The sequence below is a fragment of the Coniosporium apollinis genome (assembly GCF_000281105.1).
Source record: "Coniosporium apollinis CBS 100218 chromosome Unknown supercont1.4, whole genome shotgun sequence".
In the NCBI taxonomy this organism is placed as follows: Eukaryota; Fungi; Ascomycota; class Dothideomycetes; genus Coniosporium; species Coniosporium apollinis.
In genome coordinates, this window is record NW_006913266.1 from 258930 (window position 1) to 276433 (window position 17504).

General features: G+C 57.3%; 5 protein-coding genes across 5 annotated transcripts; 3 read left to right on the forward strand and 2 right to left on the reverse strand.

Annotated features, from left to right (window-relative positions):
* Positions 1–687: 687 nt before the first annotated feature.
* W97_01143 (uncharacterized protein) lies at positions 688–2978 on the forward strand (the record flags this gene model as incomplete). Its single annotated transcript, XM_007779052.1, has 3 exons — positions 688–954; positions 1017–2128; positions 2201–2978. The coding sequence occupies 3 exons, from the start codon at positions 688–690 to the stop codon at positions 2976–2978; spliced, it is 2157 nt and encodes a 718-aa protein (XP_007777242.1).
* Positions 2979–7219: 4241 nt separating this feature from the next.
* On the forward strand, positions 7220–8140 carry W97_01144 (uncharacterized protein; the record flags this gene model as incomplete). Its single annotated transcript, XM_007779053.1, has 2 exons — positions 7220–7284; positions 7396–8140. The coding sequence occupies 2 exons, from the start codon at positions 7220–7222 to the stop codon at positions 8138–8140; spliced, it is 810 nt and encodes a 269-aa protein (XP_007777243.1).
* A 1045-nt stretch (positions 8141–9185) lies between these two features.
* Positions 9186–11075, reverse strand: W97_01145 (uncharacterized protein; the record flags this gene model as incomplete). The annotated part of the gene is made up of 2 exons (XM_007779054.1): positions 9186–10617; positions 10672–11075. The coding sequence occupies 2 exons, from the start codon at positions 11073–11075 to the stop codon at positions 9186–9188; spliced, it is 1836 nt and encodes a 611-aa protein (XP_007777244.1).
* A 784-nt stretch (positions 11076–11859) lies between these two features.
* Positions 11860–13454, forward strand: W97_01146 (uncharacterized protein; the record flags this gene model as incomplete). Its single annotated transcript, XM_007779055.1, has 2 exons — positions 11860–12438; positions 12486–13454. The coding sequence occupies 2 exons, from the start codon at positions 11860–11862 to the stop codon at positions 13452–13454; spliced, it is 1548 nt and encodes a 515-aa protein (XP_007777245.1).
* Positions 13455–14750: 1296 nt separating this feature from the next.
* Positions 14751–17377, reverse strand: W97_01147 (dynamin GTPase; the record flags this gene model as incomplete). The annotated part of the gene is made up of 4 exons (XM_007779056.1): positions 14751–15079; positions 15146–16772; positions 16828–17223; positions 17279–17377. 4 exons carry the CDS (start codon positions 17375–17377, stop codon positions 14751–14753), a joined length of 2451 nt encoding a protein of 816 aa, XP_007777246.1.
* Between the last annotated feature and the right edge of the window lie 127 nt (positions 17378–17504).

The window sequence follows — 17504 nt, forward strand, 5'->3', positions numbered from 1 at the left end:
TGGCTTACCAGGTAGAGCACCTTGCTGGTGGGCCGGCACAGCTAGTCGTATAGATCGGCGAATCTGTTCAGGAGAGGATAAAGATGTTAAAAAATCATCTCTCATCTACCGATCGTCCGTGTGAACTGCTGCCTTGTGCCCGCTAGGACAGTCCGTTTCTGGTGCTTTGATTACCGGATGTCTGCGGGCTGCCTTGCCACGCAAACGATCAAATCCGATCACAAACGTGCAACCTGGCATCAACGAACCTTGGAACGCCAGAAAGGCGGAGAACTCCTCCGCACGGGGGAACGCGACATCATCCCCACATCCCCACAAACAAACACTCGAGCCTTGTTGTGCCAGTTTCCACGTTAACGTCACGATCAGCGCCGCGACCGTTCCAAGCCTCGCAACCCTCACCGCTTTTTGCCTCGGTCTGAAGTCGAAATAAGCTCTAAAACGCTCTAAGACGCTCTCATCCCGTGACCGTATCATCTAGCCCAATTTGATGTCTTGGCAGAACCTCTTCGGAGATGTCTGTGCACGGGCCTTGACGCTTCGTGGACCCTGAAAATACTCGATGGATGTCGCGCGCGGTGCATCACACAGCGCGCGTGTCTATGGCAGGAATATTCGCATGAGCGCTTGACAGGCGTCCAATGCCGCACATAATAGACTACAACGGCTAGCAGTGTCGTCACCATCATGGACAACACCAACATCTCCGAGCTCGTCGAGCGCCTGAGCAGCGATGAGGACTCAGTGCGGAAGATGGCCGCCTTCAAGCTGCAGTCTGCCATTGGCGACCCATCCTTCGCCGATGCATTCATACACCAAGGCGGCCTGCCTAAGCTGCGCTTTCTGGCACTACATGCCAATGGCAACACCCTGGCCTACAGCTTGACCTCCTTCTCCCGCCTGCTGGAGCTGGACATTGGCTGGGATCATGTCACCCAAGACTTGATAGAGCGGGTGCAGTATACATGTCCTCCTACACTGCCAGGGACCACTGCTTACCAGCGCCTCACCTCTAGGTCGTGGAGCTTGTCGTCACCCACCCGCTGGTAAACATCCTTCGAGGGGCTATGTCCATCCTCGTAGCCGTCGTCTCACACCCGCACAATCGCACCTCCCAGCCTGGGGCCTTCGGTTTTCGTGCCCTCAAACCCGCCGTGGCGGTACATCCCCAGTTCCTCGAGATGCTGGTCAGCCGCCTGTCCTCCGCCGACCACGCCCTCTGCGCCAACGCGCTTCAGCTCATCAACGCGCTGATGCGCGACGCCATCACCAGCGACGCAGACACCGAGTGGCCGAAGTTCATAAAGCGGCTGCAGGATCTGGGGGTGATAAAGGCGGTCTATGTGTTGATGCAGAGCACGGCGCTTCAAGACCTCGCACACCCGATCCTCGAGTTCCAGTCTCTGACGAAGACACTCCTGCGGAAATGGAGGGATGTGCGGATCGACCTGGACAAGCCCGAACACCGGCGTGCACTCAAGGGGCTGCACCTCGCGAGCAATCCGCCCTCCAAGCCTCCTGTTAGCCGGGACGGCGTGGCGGGAAGCGCAAAACACCACCCTGAGAAATGGCGCCGTCTAGGCTTCGAGACCGAGTCGCCAGCCTGGGAGTTCGAAGAGACAGGGTTCTTAGGGATGATGGACCTCACGGACTTTGTACGCAAGAACGAGGACGGGTTCCAGAAATTGCTGCTCGAGCAGTCCACAAAGCCGGCGGAGCAGCGGTGCCCGATCGCCAAAGCGAGTCTGGCAGTAACGGGGATATTGCATGAGCATTTCGAAATCGACAAACCGGAGAGCGATGAGGGGAGGTATGCGATGCTGGAGTCGAAGACGGGGCTGGACCGCGCGTTCAAGCCGTTGCTGTTACAGTGGAGTCGGCTGCACACGAGTGGGTTGAACGCGTTTCTAAGGCTGTGGAAAGCCACGGGCGCCGAGGTGGAGGATTTCGAGAAGGTGGAGGAACTGGTCCGGATCCTCGTCGAACAGGTCGTCGGCCAAGCGCCTCGCACGCGAGATGTCCAGGATGTCGAAGATGAGCTCGCAGACTTCGAGTACCGCAAGTTACGAGATCTACAGATGGAGCTGCTAGAACTGACGTACGAGGACGCGTGGGGCCATCACTTGCAGTGCGCATCCCCTCCCTCCCAACCTCCCCCGAACCCCCTTCAGACCGTTTGAACTAATATCCCCCATTGCAGACAACTCCGCGACGAACTCCACCACGAAGCCCAACAATTCATCCGCGAACAACGCATCCGCTGCCTCCTCTCCGGCGCCTGGTTCCCGCACGCGCTCTCCTACCCGTCCTCCGAAACCGGCCCCATCAGCAAAGCAGCCCTCGCCCGCACCGTCCCCTCCATCTGGCGCTTCGTCCGCCTCTCGCACAACAGGCGGTACCTGCACTTCGCGGACTTCGACGCCAGGACCGAGGAGGACGAGAGCCCCGCCTTGGAGAGCCTGCCAAACAAGATTGATCTGAGCACTGTGGTCAGCGTCGCGAGCAACATCTCGACCGACGCTGCGGCTAGCGCGCCGTCGAGCAGCGGCTCAGACAGCACGATCCGGACCGGCACGGCGGCGGCGGGGAACAACGGCCCCGGGGCGGCTCACACCAAAATCACCATCACGGGCTACGAGCCCTCCTCCTCCTCCTCGTCCTCTTCCAAAACCCCCGACTCCCAAAGAAGAGAAATGACGCTCCTGGAGCTGCACCCCCCGACCCAGACCCTGGCGGCCGAGTGGCTCGACGGCCTCCTCATGCTGCTGAACCAGCAGCCCCTCACCGCCGACACGGCGAAGCTGATCCGCATGATCGAGGGTTACGGCCTCAAGATCCGGCTGCTCAATGTCAGGTTTGAGGATCTGAGGGCGGGCGAGGAGCCGGAGTTGCCCGGGAGAGAGGGCACCGAGGGGCCGTTTTGGTATGCGTTGGGGGAGGAGGATGAGGGGATTGGAGAGCGGGGAGGGGGGGTGTAGGTTGTTTATGGGAAGGTCTGGATGGTGTGTTCGGCATGCGTGGGGGATGCGTGTGGATGGGGGGTCACGGTGGGGAGGGCCGGGAGGGCTGGCGCATTGCGAGGGCACGCACGTGGTGTGGGTCGTTGAGACCATTACGCGGACTGTCGCGGCCTGTCATCGGGGCTGTTTGGAAGCACGATAGTATCTTGGCTGGAGCGTTGGGCATATCCACACATCGTGTTCCGATCGGTGGGACTTCTGCTGGAAAGATCGTCCGCTTGGAGGGGATCTTGAGGAGTGTGTGTGCAGATGCAATCTGGGATACGTTGGGTTACCTATCTGCAGTGACGGAAGTCCATTCTAGGCGTGTAAGCTGTGATCTCAGTTGTGGCCTGATTGTACTAAATCTAGAGCGGTAGGGCAGTTTGTCGTATCTCCCTTGAGACGCCAATTTTAAGCGCGAGACGTGAATATAATTTGGCTTGATGAGACTATGCTGGAGCAAAAGTCATGATGAACGAGTCCTCTTCACCACCATTTCATTTGGATGGCGTGGATAGGGTCCGTTATGGCCGGGTATACAAGCTGCCGGCGTAAGAGCCAATCGGTGTAGGAAAGGGGAAAGAGCGGATAGTGAAGAAGGCTATCTGCATCCAACTACCTCTTTCTCAAGTCCGATGGGCAGTCTGCAGATGCTGTACAGCATCTTCACATGCCTGACGCATATCTCACTGTTGGATCAAGCACCTGCTTAGTGGAGTAACGGGTTTACAGCATGTGGCAGACGACTTAACCAGTGGTCTTTCTAGGTAGAGGTGTGCACATGGGTAGGGAGGCACGCCGATAACAAGAATACGCGGACTCCATAAACACCAAACCCAGAAGCTGCTGCAAAATGAAACCGATAACTAGGTTAAATCAATCCTGTGTAACGTGCACATGTTCTTAGATACAAAATACTAAGATGTGGAGTCCGCGCATTCTTGTCCCCCGCGTGGGAGGCCACATAGACTGCAAGCTTCTCACCAAACATGCTTATTGCTGCTAGGTCTGAACAACTAGAATAGACACGCCCTTAGCATGGTCCGCTCGACGTTTCAGGTGGGAACAGGCTGTAGCATGAAGAAGCCGCTCTGCCTGGGCAACGCTTCGAAGGTGCGAAATAGGTGCACTGATGAGATGAGGTCTCAACGATGGCAAAGCGGTGACGGGTTCCCGCGCCTCACGTGTTTTCATTTCTTTAATGACTATGAATGGAACTAAGAGGACTCTGGTGATGAATAGACTGCAGTAGACATGCGGACGAGTTCAGAAGCTGCTTCAAGTAGGTTGTGAGGCACAGCAGCAGATCCACTCCACGTCCATCTTCCCACCGCAACACTTCCTTTTCGGAAGCAGAAGAGTACCCACCCACGTGTCAACGAGCTCTCACATGAAGGGCAAATGCCGCTACGAAAACCCGGAGTGACAGCTCCCTGACAGCATGCACGCACGTTATGCGTCATTAGAAGGCTCAAGGCATCTGTCATAGGCTGCGACCCGTCGTCTGGCTGCAGCTGATGCTGGTGCGCAAAGGCAACATTGTTGTCAGCCGTGGTTGACGTGTTCCAGCACGCGGTAGTGGCTGCAAGACGTGCAGAAGCTGAAAGGCTCTCAATGCCGCGAAGCGCTTCAGCTCCGGTCCTTGAACGGGGATCCCATGCACAGGCTGAAGGATTACTTTGCCGTGACTGGCCTCAGCTCTGACTTACACGTGGATCCCCTGATCAGGAGCGGGAGAGGGCGGATCGTCGGTACGGAGCCGCGCGCTCCCAAACAGGACCGATGCACTTTCGTTTTGTTTGGCGCGTGAGAGAGTGCTACAACGAGGCTATCGCGCTCGTGCCGGACCTGTCATCGTAAACAACGGCTCTACCGTACAAGACGAAGACACCCCACTAGCCGTGTGCTCAACAGCCAGAAGGATGACAGTTCGGGGCGCGTTAGGGGCGATCTAGTGCAATGCCGACCTGGTCCTCGTAAACAAGATGCCCCGCTAGGTGCGCCTTGCGAGCGGCACAGAAGATCTCATCCCGCAACCGCCGAAGGATTATTTGGCGTCCAGGCCTTCGAAACCTCGACTCGCTAGGTAGTTACGGACGTAAGCCTGCCATCCCGAGAATCCATCGAAGCGAATTTCCTAGCGTCCGTTTGTGTAGAGAGACAGAGTAGATGCGTGCGGTTTGTTATCACGTCATCATCATCATCACGAAACCGCTCTGAGACACAGTATGGATACCTAGCCAGGCCTTCCCGCTGACAGCGGTGGAGAACCACGGCCTGAAGACGGCCCCAGAAAATGGATCCAAGGGACGAGAAGTGTCGCAGTGTGTGGCCCCCCAGAGAACGATTGCTTAAGGTCCTTGATTACTTGCAGGGCTCCCGCATCCGAGGACACACAAGGCAAGGATGGCTGCGACGCACGGCTGGCTACGTGCATCCAGTTGACGCTCGCAAAGTTCTTGTTTGCTACGGGAATTGCCTCGTGGAAGCCGCTGAAGAGCTCGCGGAGAGGCCTTCTCTCGATCATCGAAGGGAGAAGCAAACAAGTGGTCTGTTAGATGGGTGGATGCTTTATCGGGCTTGCCGCCAGGGACGACCGCCAGCCAGGAACAAGGAAGGCACAGGCCAAGCTCGAACGCGCTAGTGACCCCTTCGGGCATAGCTAGCGATAGCGTGGGCGCCACATCCATTCCGTCGTTTCCCCTCAGGGGCCGATCCGCAGCTCGACCAAGGAGCTGTTCCTGGCGTCCCGAGCTAAGAACTCAAGCGACAGCAAGCCCTCCAGCTCTGACAGTGCTATCGCTCGAGAGGCACGCCATCTCGCTCTGTAGACGCCCTACAAGCGTCTGGCCCGCGGTACTGTCATGCTGTAAGTGACCGGTGGGGAGGACACCCTGTCTGTGCATGCCGTCAGCCGGCATCATCGCTGCTTCAGCGTGCCACACAATAACTATGGCGGTGCCCGCGAGCACAGCATTGAGCACCTGCAAGGCGTACATACAGCAGCAGCAGCAGCATGCCGGCCATTCGCACACATCCGTTCTCTTCTGACCTGCTGCCCGGCATCAACCCTTCAACCTTCATAATGCCCTCTCCCGCACCACGATGCCCTGCTCCGTTGTCAATTGATGCCTCACCCCGACCGTCACGCCGGGGCTCGACACGGCCAGCTGCACGGCGTGCCTACAGTGCTAACATGGCCTCCGCCTTGCTCACGGAAGCTGAGTATGAGGCCCTGCCAACATCTGTCCAGTGAGTAATTGCTGCTGTTCCCTTTACGACACCGCTCCATGCACCAACGCTGGTATGAACTGAAGAGCAAGGAAAACCATTGGAGAAGTCATGCTGGTGTCGTTACATCTGTCATGTTTCAGACACTTGGTGTTCATCGAACAAGCGGTCAAGCTTGTCCACCACCCGTTGTGTTCCTGCATCTCTCCAGTCGTTCCTGCGGTGCGCGGCAGCTTCTCAAACGGCAACTGACAATGACTCGCAGGCGAAAGTACTTTTCGTCCCTGGAACGGCTACGCATTGCCGAGCACTCTGGCCTGCCATATATCAGAGCCGCTGACTCGCAAATACCGTCGATCACCGGCCATCGCCGTACTCGCACAGCAACCTCAGCTTTGGCTGCTCAGAAACCAGGAAGCAGGTCACCGAACCGACTTAGGAAGTCCCACGCCCTACGAGAGGACTGCAAGATATCCCAGGCCGAAGCCCAATGGTTTGTCTCCTTGCCAGACAAAGTACAGAGGCGATATTTCTCGAGGGAGGAGCAGGTGCTGCTAGCCGCTCGCTGTGAGACCGTACTACTTGATGCCGCAGATGAGGCACTGCAGCAGGTTAGTACCACACAATCTTTTTCTAATGGCACGTTCTTCATGTATTGTGGACGCTTCATCGCAATTGAATGACGATTGAGACTCCCTGAGTCTGAGGTCACTTTGTATACCGTCGGTGATCTGTTGGAAAGCCTCTCGCCACACTACTTCACTGCGTACAAGAGCAACGCCGTAGCCCAGCGAGCTTTGTGTCGTCACCTGTTTATACCGACGCTGACACTCAGACAGATTACATCGCGCGGACGAGATCAGGCAGAGGAGAGCATTGTACCGCTACCCATCGAAAAGCCGAAATCTTCCGAGAACTTCGTACTCGGCTGCGGCCGGGACAACACCCACCAAGGTGCAGAGGCTGACATAGAACACTCTGCGGATATGTTCCCCTTCGAGGCTTGCTCAAGCCTGCAACAACGACGAGGCTCGTTCCGACGACACACCCTGTCGTTGAAACAGAATCCTTTCGCTCGCTACTCGACATCCTCGGTCTCTCCATTGCCTTCTCCAACATGGTCCCTGTCGAATCACCAGCGGAGATCGCGAGCTACTTCCAGTGGCCAGAGTGAGACCTCCCGACCGATATTTGACCCCGAAGCCAAGCACTACATGGATCCAGAGGCCAGGGCCAAGCTCCGACTCTACCTGGCATCGCCCCAAAAGTTCGACGAGGTGCTAGAATTTGGCTTTCCGTCCACATCCGCAGAACTACCCTCAACACCTCCCGAGAGTCACCCACGGCACAAACTCGCGCCGCGCCAAGTGAATCACGACGTCCTCACCTTCCTCCAAGGTGATCCTGTCTCCTTCCTCGACGACGCCCCAGAGTACACCAAGTACGACTCCTCGGATTCTGACGAAGACACGAGCACGATTGGCGACGGCGATAGCCCAGTCACGCCCCGCGACGGCCAGGGCGTCAGCCGTTATATGCGGCGCCTGCCGTCCTCGAACGGCTCCTCGCTCGACAACACCAGCTTCCCGCTTCCGTGCGGCCGCCAGACGAGGTATGCTGAGGCGATGGCCGGCAACAGGGAGATGACGCTGCGGGTGACCCTGACGCGACCGGATCTGCGTGCTGCGGACGACGAGCTGTACGGCTGGCAGAAGTCTGGTGTTCAGGCCAAAGCTGTGGCAGATGAACTGCATGACGACAGAGATCCGTTAGCGTTGGAGGCGCTGCCGCCCATGACGGACGACATCACTGGCTCGCACTGTCCGTTCACGACGCCGCCGCCGAGCACGAGGCAGGTGGGGTTAGTGAGGAGGCTGTTGAAGAAGATGAGGAGCGTGAAGGGCTAGAGACCGAGCGGCTGACCGGAACAACGCCGAAACTGCACGGAAACTACTCGTCAGTACGGCTGAGATGCGCGAGTCCTCAGCTCCCACCCAAATTACCTGCATGTTTTTGCTCTCTTTGCTTTGTATTTCTAGCGCGGCGTTCCGTGCTACAGGGCTCTCCATACTATATCAGCTGTTGGGATACAGCACAAACCGGAAAAAAGGGTGGTGTTGGAACGGTTGCTATCCCTCTTCGTCATTGCTAGTCTTTTTAATTGCGATAGCGTTTTTGTAATCTTTAGCTTACGATGTCATGACAGCAAACATTGCTTTTAATACGGATAGCTGAGCCGAACAACAAGAATGCTTCGACGTTTTGCGACTTGCTCCGGAGCTGGCTGACAGCTATGCTTCCTCGTTCTGCACATCTGGCAAAATAAATCTCTTGTCTTCATGCATGACGCACCACTGACCTAAGGCTTATCTATCAGGACTCAGACCGATCTCCGTGAGATCTCCTAGAGTGGCTATAGCTTGTTGGTTCTAGCATAAGACCTAGAGTACAAAGAATGTAGAAGGTCTGCTTAAAGGCAAAAGCGAAAAACATACAGCAGTAGGTATTCGCTAGTGGTCACCCGCCTAACTACTAATCTACCGATTCAAAGCTTATGAAGTGGCAGAGCGGACGGGATACCCAGTTCTCTTTGATCTATGGCCGTATGTGATGGCTGAAGTCGAGATTTGTGGTATAAAATTCACAAGTGGTCTACAATGAGCACTCAGAACTACGAACCGGGGATCCCAGCATGCTGGCGGACCAATTTTACCAGCACACCATGTAAAGTCGGATGGCAAAGTTTGAACCTTGGAGCCTTGTGGTTGTCACGGTTCCATTTTGGCCAGCTAAGGGGGGGGCTATGAGAATAGATCGTTCCGGGGAAGAATGGTCCCCTTGTAGATTTGAGAATTATGCTTACACTACATACAGACGGTGCCATGAAGCACCCGAACGTCCACCTTTTTAACCGCCAATGCATCCCTCCATGCGGCTCTATCTTCTACAACCTCAGTCTCTTTTCTCATGCCCATGCCTTGCTGTCCCAATATCGCTTCCGCCTGTTTTTATGAGCCCACTCCGCACTACCAACCCCCACAATGACCAGAGATAGCATATCACGAATCCCCCACAGCCGAGTAGCACGTTCGCCACGACCCACAGATCCGGCTTATCTGCCGGCGGCGGAACGAACGCCTCCGCTATGTGCCAAGCCACCATTCCCGCATAGAACGCGAAGTGTAGCGCTTTCTCCGGCCAGCTCAGCTCGCCGGCGGTACTGCTACTATTTCCCGCGCTGGTGCCAGCACTACCGCTGCTGCTGGCTTCTACCTGCGGCCTATACGCCCCCACAGACGCAGGCAGCACCCCCAGCAACCACGCCCACAGCCCCGTGAGCACAAAATACGGCAGCCGAAGCCCATCCCTCACCAGGAGCGGGAAACACGTCCACGCCCCCAAGACATTCGCGAACCCGACCCAGGCCCTCGTGCTCGGCAGCAGGCCCCCCTCCCCGCCCAGCAGCAGCGTCACAGGCAGCAGCGGCAACAGCACGTTCTTCTCGTGGACCTGGTAGCTCGCGAGAAAGAAGCCCCAGCTCGTGGCCGCGAGGGCCCAGGGGAGGAGCGCCCTGCGGGGCCGCCAGAGTAGGATGGCGGTCGGGGGCAGGATGGCGGCGGAGGTGGCGAGGAGCGCGGCGCGCGAGACGAGGTGGGTCTGGTAGCGGTGCAGCTTGTGGAAGGTGTGGAGGGCGCACCAGAGGTTTGCGACTTTGTCTTCGAAGAGGCCGCGCGCGAGGGGGAAGATGCGGTGGGTGGCTTGGGCGAGCTGGAGCAAGGCGGGGTAGTGCCATGCCTTTTCGTTGAGGGGGATTGGGAGGGCTGAGAGGAGCGGGGGCGCGGGGAGGAAGCGGGTGGGGAGGTTGCGGTGGGTGTCGTAGGCTGTGCCTAAGAGCAGCGGGAGGAAGAGCACCGCGAAGGAGATGAGCGTTGTGAACGCGATGCCGAAAAGGCGGACGGGGTAAAGGCGGGGCTGTAGGCAGCTGCCGAGGAGGTAGGCGAAGACGGCTGGCGCGTAGAAGAGCGCCATTTGCTTGAAGCCGAGGGCAGCGACGAAGAAGACGCAGGCCCAGAGGAGACGGCCGGCGAGCATGCTGGACATGCTGGCGACTACGAAGCCGAGCATGACGGTGTTGTACTGGAAGTGGCCGTGGTCGATGAGGATGGTGGCTGGTTGCATAAGCACCGCGACGAGCGCGATGGAGTATTCCCACGTGTTGACGCCCTGGAGGCGGGAGTAGCGCCGGAGGAAGACGATGACGGCGGGAACGTAAACGAGGTATTCGGAGACGAAGACTGTCGCGCGCATGTAGACCTTTAGGAGCGGGTCGTCGAGGCCTCGAGAGGTATACAGGGCGAACCATGAGGGGCTGATAATGCTGCCGCTGTCCATAAGTTAGTACGAGGTATACCAGGGAGTTACAGAGCCTACTACTCACATTCTGCCGAGCAGCCAGCTATGGTACGCTGTCAACGGCGGATAGTCAAGCCCCCACCACTCCAGATCATGAAAATACCACTGCGTCATGGGCAGATGTGTGGTGATTTCCATCCAGTGTCGCTGCGCCTCGAAGTCCCCGTGCATTGGCGGTTTCTGGAAGCCCGAGTAGCCCCAGAGGCCGGTGGTCCAGCGGAACAGGCCTACGGCCATGACGATCAGAGGCAGCAGCACCCATTGCGACACTGTTCCCTTCGCTGGCCACAGAAAGGCGACTAAGGGGAACGCTGGCCGCTGCTGCTTTGTCGCAGCGTCGACGATGACAGTGCCGTGCGCGGGGTGAGCCAGGGCGCCATCGTCGGCTTTTCGCCTTCTTCGAGGCTTATGGGTGGAAGCCGGTGTCATCGGACGGTGATTGGAAGCATTATATTGTTTGCGATACTCTTGACATAGTTTGAAATGGTGTTCAGGGTTGAAGTCGGGATCTGGGATCTCATCTTATCTTATCTTATCTTATCTGTTGAAGCTCGGCTCGGCTGGCCATAGCTCGGAAAAGTCAGCTAGTCAGTTAAGAAAACTTTCGCCAGCCTCTCCCTCCACTCTTCCTCCAACCAACATTTCTGTGGGATTCACATTCTGTCGCAATCAAATTCGAGTCGCATCATCAGAGGGACTTACCAGAGGGAACTACTAGATATACGCTTCGTGTACCAGAGGTTTGAGAGACATACCATCGGTTCGTCGGTTCCTTCACCCGTGGGCTTACCTGCGCGCTTCAACAGCCGGCGCGAGACACCTGTGGGCTTTGTGAGCTACAGAGGGCTTCTTGACACCAGTCGCTATCATCTTCTCGGCCACTTGTGGGAACACGCTGCCTTGAAGGGCGACTTCCTGTGGGCTTGTGACTTGTGGGCTTGTTCGCCAAGTGGCGGACTCGAGAATCTGTGGGCTTGTGGGCTTGTTGGCTTCGCCGCACTTCGAGAGAAAGCTTGAGCGTCGACTGCACTGTCGTACCTCACACACACATACCTGGACTTGCTTCTAAGCTTGTCTGAAGGGACTGTTCAAAAGGTCTTGCGCTGGGACCTGAAGCTACGTTGACTTGGGGATTAGCTTCTTCCAAGTATCGCCCTCACGTCTTGTCAGTGTTGCTGACCGCTTAAAGTCAAACAGAATTTCACTTCACACAATGGCCAAAAGCAAGGTCAAGGGCGGCGATGCCAAAAAGGTAGTCGCCGAGAAGGCTACAAAGGCTCTCACATCAGTCAAGGAAGGTCGCGTCACCAAGCCGTCTCAGGCACCAAAGGCCAAGAGCAAGGAGGTAGCCAAGCAGGCCGTCTCGAAGTCCGACGCCAAGGACAAGAAGAGCAAGAAGGCTAAGAAGGCACCGACGCCCCCGCCAGTGAGCTCCTCTGAGTCCGAGAGTGAGGCCGAGACCAGCGCCAGCTCCGAAAGCAGCGATAGCGAATCTGAGGTCGAAGCTCCTGTGCCTGTCAAGGCTAACGGTGCTGCGAAGGTTGCCAAGAAGGACGACACTTCCGAGTCCAGTGAGAGCGAGGAGGACGATGAGGCCAGCTCGTCTGACTCTGACGAGGAAGAGGCTCCGGCCAAGGTCAATGGCGCTGTGAACGGGGATGCAAAGGCGGGCGCTGATGATACTTCGTCCGAGTCCGAGTCTGATGAGGAAGATGCCGAGTCTGACGAGGAGGACGCAAAGGCACCAGTCGCTGCCGCCAAGCCCAACGGTGCTGCGAAGAAGGCTGATGAGGTGAGCGTCTTTTCTTGCCAGTGTGCGATCATCGCTAACGTGCTCAGGCTACCTCCGAGGACACCTCCGACGAGTCTGACGCCGAGTCCGATGCCTCTTCGGAGAGCGAGAGCGAGCAAGAGGCGCCGTCCAAGCAAGAGGAACCGTCCAAGAAGCGCAAGGCCGAAGCCGAAGCCACACCTGTCGCCAAGAAGACCAAGACCACTGCGAGCACCGACGACTCGAACGGTATCAAGAATCTCTTCGTTGGCAGTCTCAGCTGGAACGTCGACGAGGACTGGCTTGCGCGCGAGTTTGAGGGGTTCGGAGAGATCGTTGGATGCCGAGTCATCACCGACAAGGCTACCGGCAGATCCAAGGGCTTTGGCTACGTCGAGTTTGCCAACGCTGCTGATGCCGCAAAGGCCAAGGCAGAGAAGAACGGCGCTGAGCTCGATGGCCGCGCCATGAACGTCGACTTCAGTACGCCGCGTGACAACAATACACCCGGCGGCTTCAAGGACAAGGCCAATGCCCGCGCCGACAAGTTTGGCGACAGGAAGAGCGCGCCTGCTGATACCCTCTTCATCGGCAACATTTCCTTCGACGCCACTCCCGACCTGGTCAGCGAAGCCTTCGCCGAGTACGGCACCGTCCAGAGCGTCAGGCTGCCCACCGACCAAGACACCGGCTCTCTCAAGGGCTTCGGATACGTTTCATTCGCCTCGATCGAAGAGGCTCAAGGAGCTTTGGACGCCATGCAGGGCGCTGATATTGCCGGCCGCAACATCCGTCTCGACTTTGCCGGACCGAAGCCTGACAACGGTGGTGGCCGCGGAGGGTTCGGTGGCCGTGGTCGTGGAGGCGATCGTGGCGGTCGTGGTGGCCGTGGCGGCGGGCGTGGAGGCTTTGGTGACCGCGGTGGCCGCGGCGGCCGGGGTGGTGGTCGCGGAGGCTTTGGCGACCGTGGTGGACGAGGCGGGACTACCAACCGTGGCGGCTTCGGCGACTTCAAGGGCAAGAAGATGACGTTCTAGATGCGTTTATTTTCATGCCGATTCTTTCAAGGTAAGAGATGCTGGATGTTGGTAAACGATCTCGTATGTCGGTAATGGGATGGTTGTACTTGAATTTGCATAAAAGTGTTTCTTGTGTTTACTTTCTCTTCTGTACTCGTGGATGCTGCACCGGACGATACCAATGCTCTATACCTACGTAGTATCTCCAGTTTGAATATACCTCTTGCAACACGACAGTGCCAGATCAATTCGCCCCCTCATACACTTGTCTTAGCCATGCGTGAATGAGCCCAGAGCTCCAACCTATCTCCCCCAAATCAAAGAGGCCTTACCCCAAAATCAAACGGAATACCTGACCTCCCTTTGCCCATGCTCATCCGCCCATTCCAATTTCCTTCCGCTCTCCCAATAAAAGACCTCTCGCAGGACCCTCACGATTCGCCCAGCCGCCGCAAGCCGCTATCCGCATGAGCACCGACAGCTTCAATCACGGCGGTGGCAAAACGAACACCATCAACGCTGGCCATCAGCTACACACTAGATCGATGCCTTGAGCGCGGCGAGCCGAATCATGTAATTACTATGACCTCGTAAACACCAGCACAGGGTGGGGATGTGAAGGTTCAAGGTGTTGTGGACGCGCTGAGGTGAGGATTTTCCCTGGAGGCCGACTTGATCTGGCTTTGGCGAAGGAATGTGGTGAGACTCCCGCTCATAGAAACCCGCTCATAGAAACCCGCTCATACAATCCCGCTCATACAATCCCGCTCATATAAATGGGGCTGGGGGTAGTTGCTACAGCAATTGAAGAGCATATATAACGGCACAGGGAACGAACGCCCGTGGGATAGGGCGGATGAGTTACGGGGTACTTTCCGTCTCCTCCGTCACAAATGCGTCGTGGGAGCATTTGCATTGGGCCCCGGAGGCCTAGCGGGTTTGATTTAGAGGCCTCGATGTTATTCACGGCGGGCGGCTCTCCGCGCCATAACGTGGCTGAAGAAGGTAGCTTCGCACAGTTCCTGCATGCAAGACGTATGATACATCTAACGGCTCCGTGATCGCCGTGACGACAACGCCGCCTGATAATCTGTACAGCGGAACCTCGCAGTCCGCGCGCGACACAGAAACAGGAACGAAAAGACGGGACAAGGGGCCCAAGCGGCCATCACTCGATCGTCCCCTATACCGAGCGGAGCACAAAAAAACAAACGGACAAAACCCCCCTCAAACCGACTTCGTACAAAGTGCCCTGCCCCAAAAACGGGGCGCGGGCCGCGGGCCGCAATCTAAGCCTACAATTCCCCTCAGCCCCTACAACACCTCCCCAATAATCTTCGCCGCCTCCTTGTACGTCTTGAGCAGCTTCTCGCACTTCTCACGCTCCGCCTTGATCGCGTCGTCCTCGTATAGCAGCTCCTGGAACAGATCCTCCCTGTACAGCTCGCTAACGAGCCGGTTCTGGACCACGTCCTTGGAGTGGTTGACCAGCAGGTGCATGACCGCCTTGGGGACCTGATCGGCGATGGTCTCGCGCACGATGTTGAAGTACGAGGAGATGAGGCGGCGGATGAGTTCTGTCTCGAGGGCCTCGCGCTCTGTGAGGGCGGGAGCTTCGTCGAAGGACTGTGTGGGGAGGTTAGCTTTGTTTGCTCCTAACCTTCAATGCGAGAAGAAGCAGGGGTAGAGGGTAGGGGGGTAGGGCAAACTTACGAAAGGGCTGTCGCTATAATCATACTCATCCCCCACCGCCACCTCCGGCACATGCTGCCGCTCCGGCATCCTCGTCTCCCCCCTCCGCAAACTAGCCGCGAAGCTCGGCTCCACGTTCTGGCTCACATGCCTGCTCCCCGGTCGATCCGGCAGAATCCCCGCCGTGACCGCTTGCTGCGTCATGGCACTCGGCATGCCGCCCTCCTTGCCAAAGAAGTAGTTCAAGAAACTATCCCTCGCCGTGCCGCCCGCCTGGCCTGCGAAACGTGGCGGCGACGCCCCACGCGCGCCGTTCACAGCGCCGGATATCGAACCCCTGCCGACTACCGCTGGAGACATGCTTCGCGTTACTTTTGAGGAGTGGCCGCGGACCGGGAGTTGTTGCGCCCCAGCGCCGCCGGGAACTTCGGTCTCCTCCTCGTCTTCGGGGGTTTCGGTGCCGTTGGCGCCGTTCAGTTCTTTCAGCCGCCTGCGCTCCCGTTTGCGGCGCTCCTCGGCCGCTGCGGCCTTCTTCTCCTTCTCCTGCTTGTCGTTGATGACGGAGGACATTGCGGCGGCAGCGCCGAGGAAATTGGGGTGGTTGGTGTTGATGTAGGCGCGTTGGATCGAGATGAGGGACTCGACGTAGTGGGATGTCGGTCCCAGTCGTTCGCGGAGGAGGTCCGATACCACTTCAATAAGCTTCCCCTGGAGGCGCGGGTACCGGCTGAGCTCGGTCGAGCCGCACGTGTGGCAGATCTTGATGAGTTCCTCATACACGAGCTCGACGCAGCGCTGGCTGGGTATCTCGAGCATTTTGATCTGGGGTTTGACGAGGAGGTCGAATGCGAGTTCCGGCACGAAGAGGCTGGGGCGAGGGCCGGTGGAGTTGCGGATGGCGGTCCGGATGTCGAGGACGGAGAGGTTGTGCGTGGGGTTGATGGTCTCGAGCGAGTTGCCGAAGACGGAGTTGAAGATGTAGTAGATTCGAGCGCCGCCACAGAGCTCTTTTGTCGAGATCTCGGATGACGTGCCGTCTATGGATGAGATGAAGGAGGAGGCGAAGCGCGTCATTAGCTGGAGTATGAGGGATCCGCGATGCTCCTTGCCGGTAAAAGCGACGTCACCGTAGCTTGCAAGCTCCTGCTGCGTCTGGCCCATTAGAGTGTTGAGGCGCGCCTTGATGTCCGGTAATCGTTCCCTGATGTGGTTCATGAGGGTCGAGTTGAGGGTCTTAGCCAAGAACTGCGTCCCGCATCGGTTTGCGATGTTCCTGTATGCCGGATTGTGTCTGAAAAATTCGCGTTCTGCTTGTAGCGCGTCGGCTAGCGACTTGTTGCCCTGGATGTCTTGCTGCGACCTGTTGACGACACCGATAAAACCAAGTTTCAAAGGATAAACTCGGCCAGAAAGGATGTCCAGTGCATTGGTGCCATGATCCATGAGATCCAGCTTCGTAAGCACACCGATGGTCCTTCTGCCCATAGGATCCACGTGTCGAGCAAGTTTGAGTGCCTCCGAGTTGACCAGATCCACGTTAGCAGGGGACACGGCGAGAATGATGCTGTTGGGCTTCGCAATGTATTCTGATATTAGGTTCCGGGTCTGCTTCTCAATGTCTGATGGTTGATCACCAATGGGCACCTGCAAGTATACGTCAGTTCCCTTCCCTAGCCGAGGCATTCGCGATGTGACCGACCTTTGTCAGACCTGGTAAGTCTACAAGTGTCAGGCTCAGCACATGTGGCGAGTATATCTTCAGGTTGATCGGTATCCGGTTAATTCCCTTGTTGTTCCCGGCCAACCGCGCCGTCTCCGCCTCGATCTCTCTTTTGACTTGGCCGAAGTCATAGTAACGTTGCCCCGGTATATGATGAAACTCTGCCCACTCCTGTTGCCCCGCAACACTTGCCGGCGTATGTGGTATGTGAACTTCATCGTTTTCTGGCCGGTCATCCCTTTCGCTGGGAACATTGATGAGTTGGAGAATGAGCGGTCTCCGGGTCACGATACCACTGCCTCGAGGTAGGAAGTCTCTGCCGACGATGTTCTCGAGAACGGAGGATTTGCCGGATGACTGCGACCCTACCACGACCTGCCATTCTTCTTAGCTTTAAAGTCCCGAGTTCGCGAGACTGGGTGGGGCATACGATCTGAGGTAAATCCAGCGAGTCGCTGCCAATGGTATTGAACACCAAGTCTTGCAGCTTGTTCACAGTCGCGAGGAGGTCCTCGCCGAAAGACGCCATGGCGACAGTGCTGTCGGGAAGCTGATGTACCGGTGAGTTGTTGGGGCTCTCTCAAATTCTTACGCGGCGCAAGCGGCGTAAACACCAGGCGCTGCGGGAAAATTCGCGGTTGCTGTTGAGCTTCGGA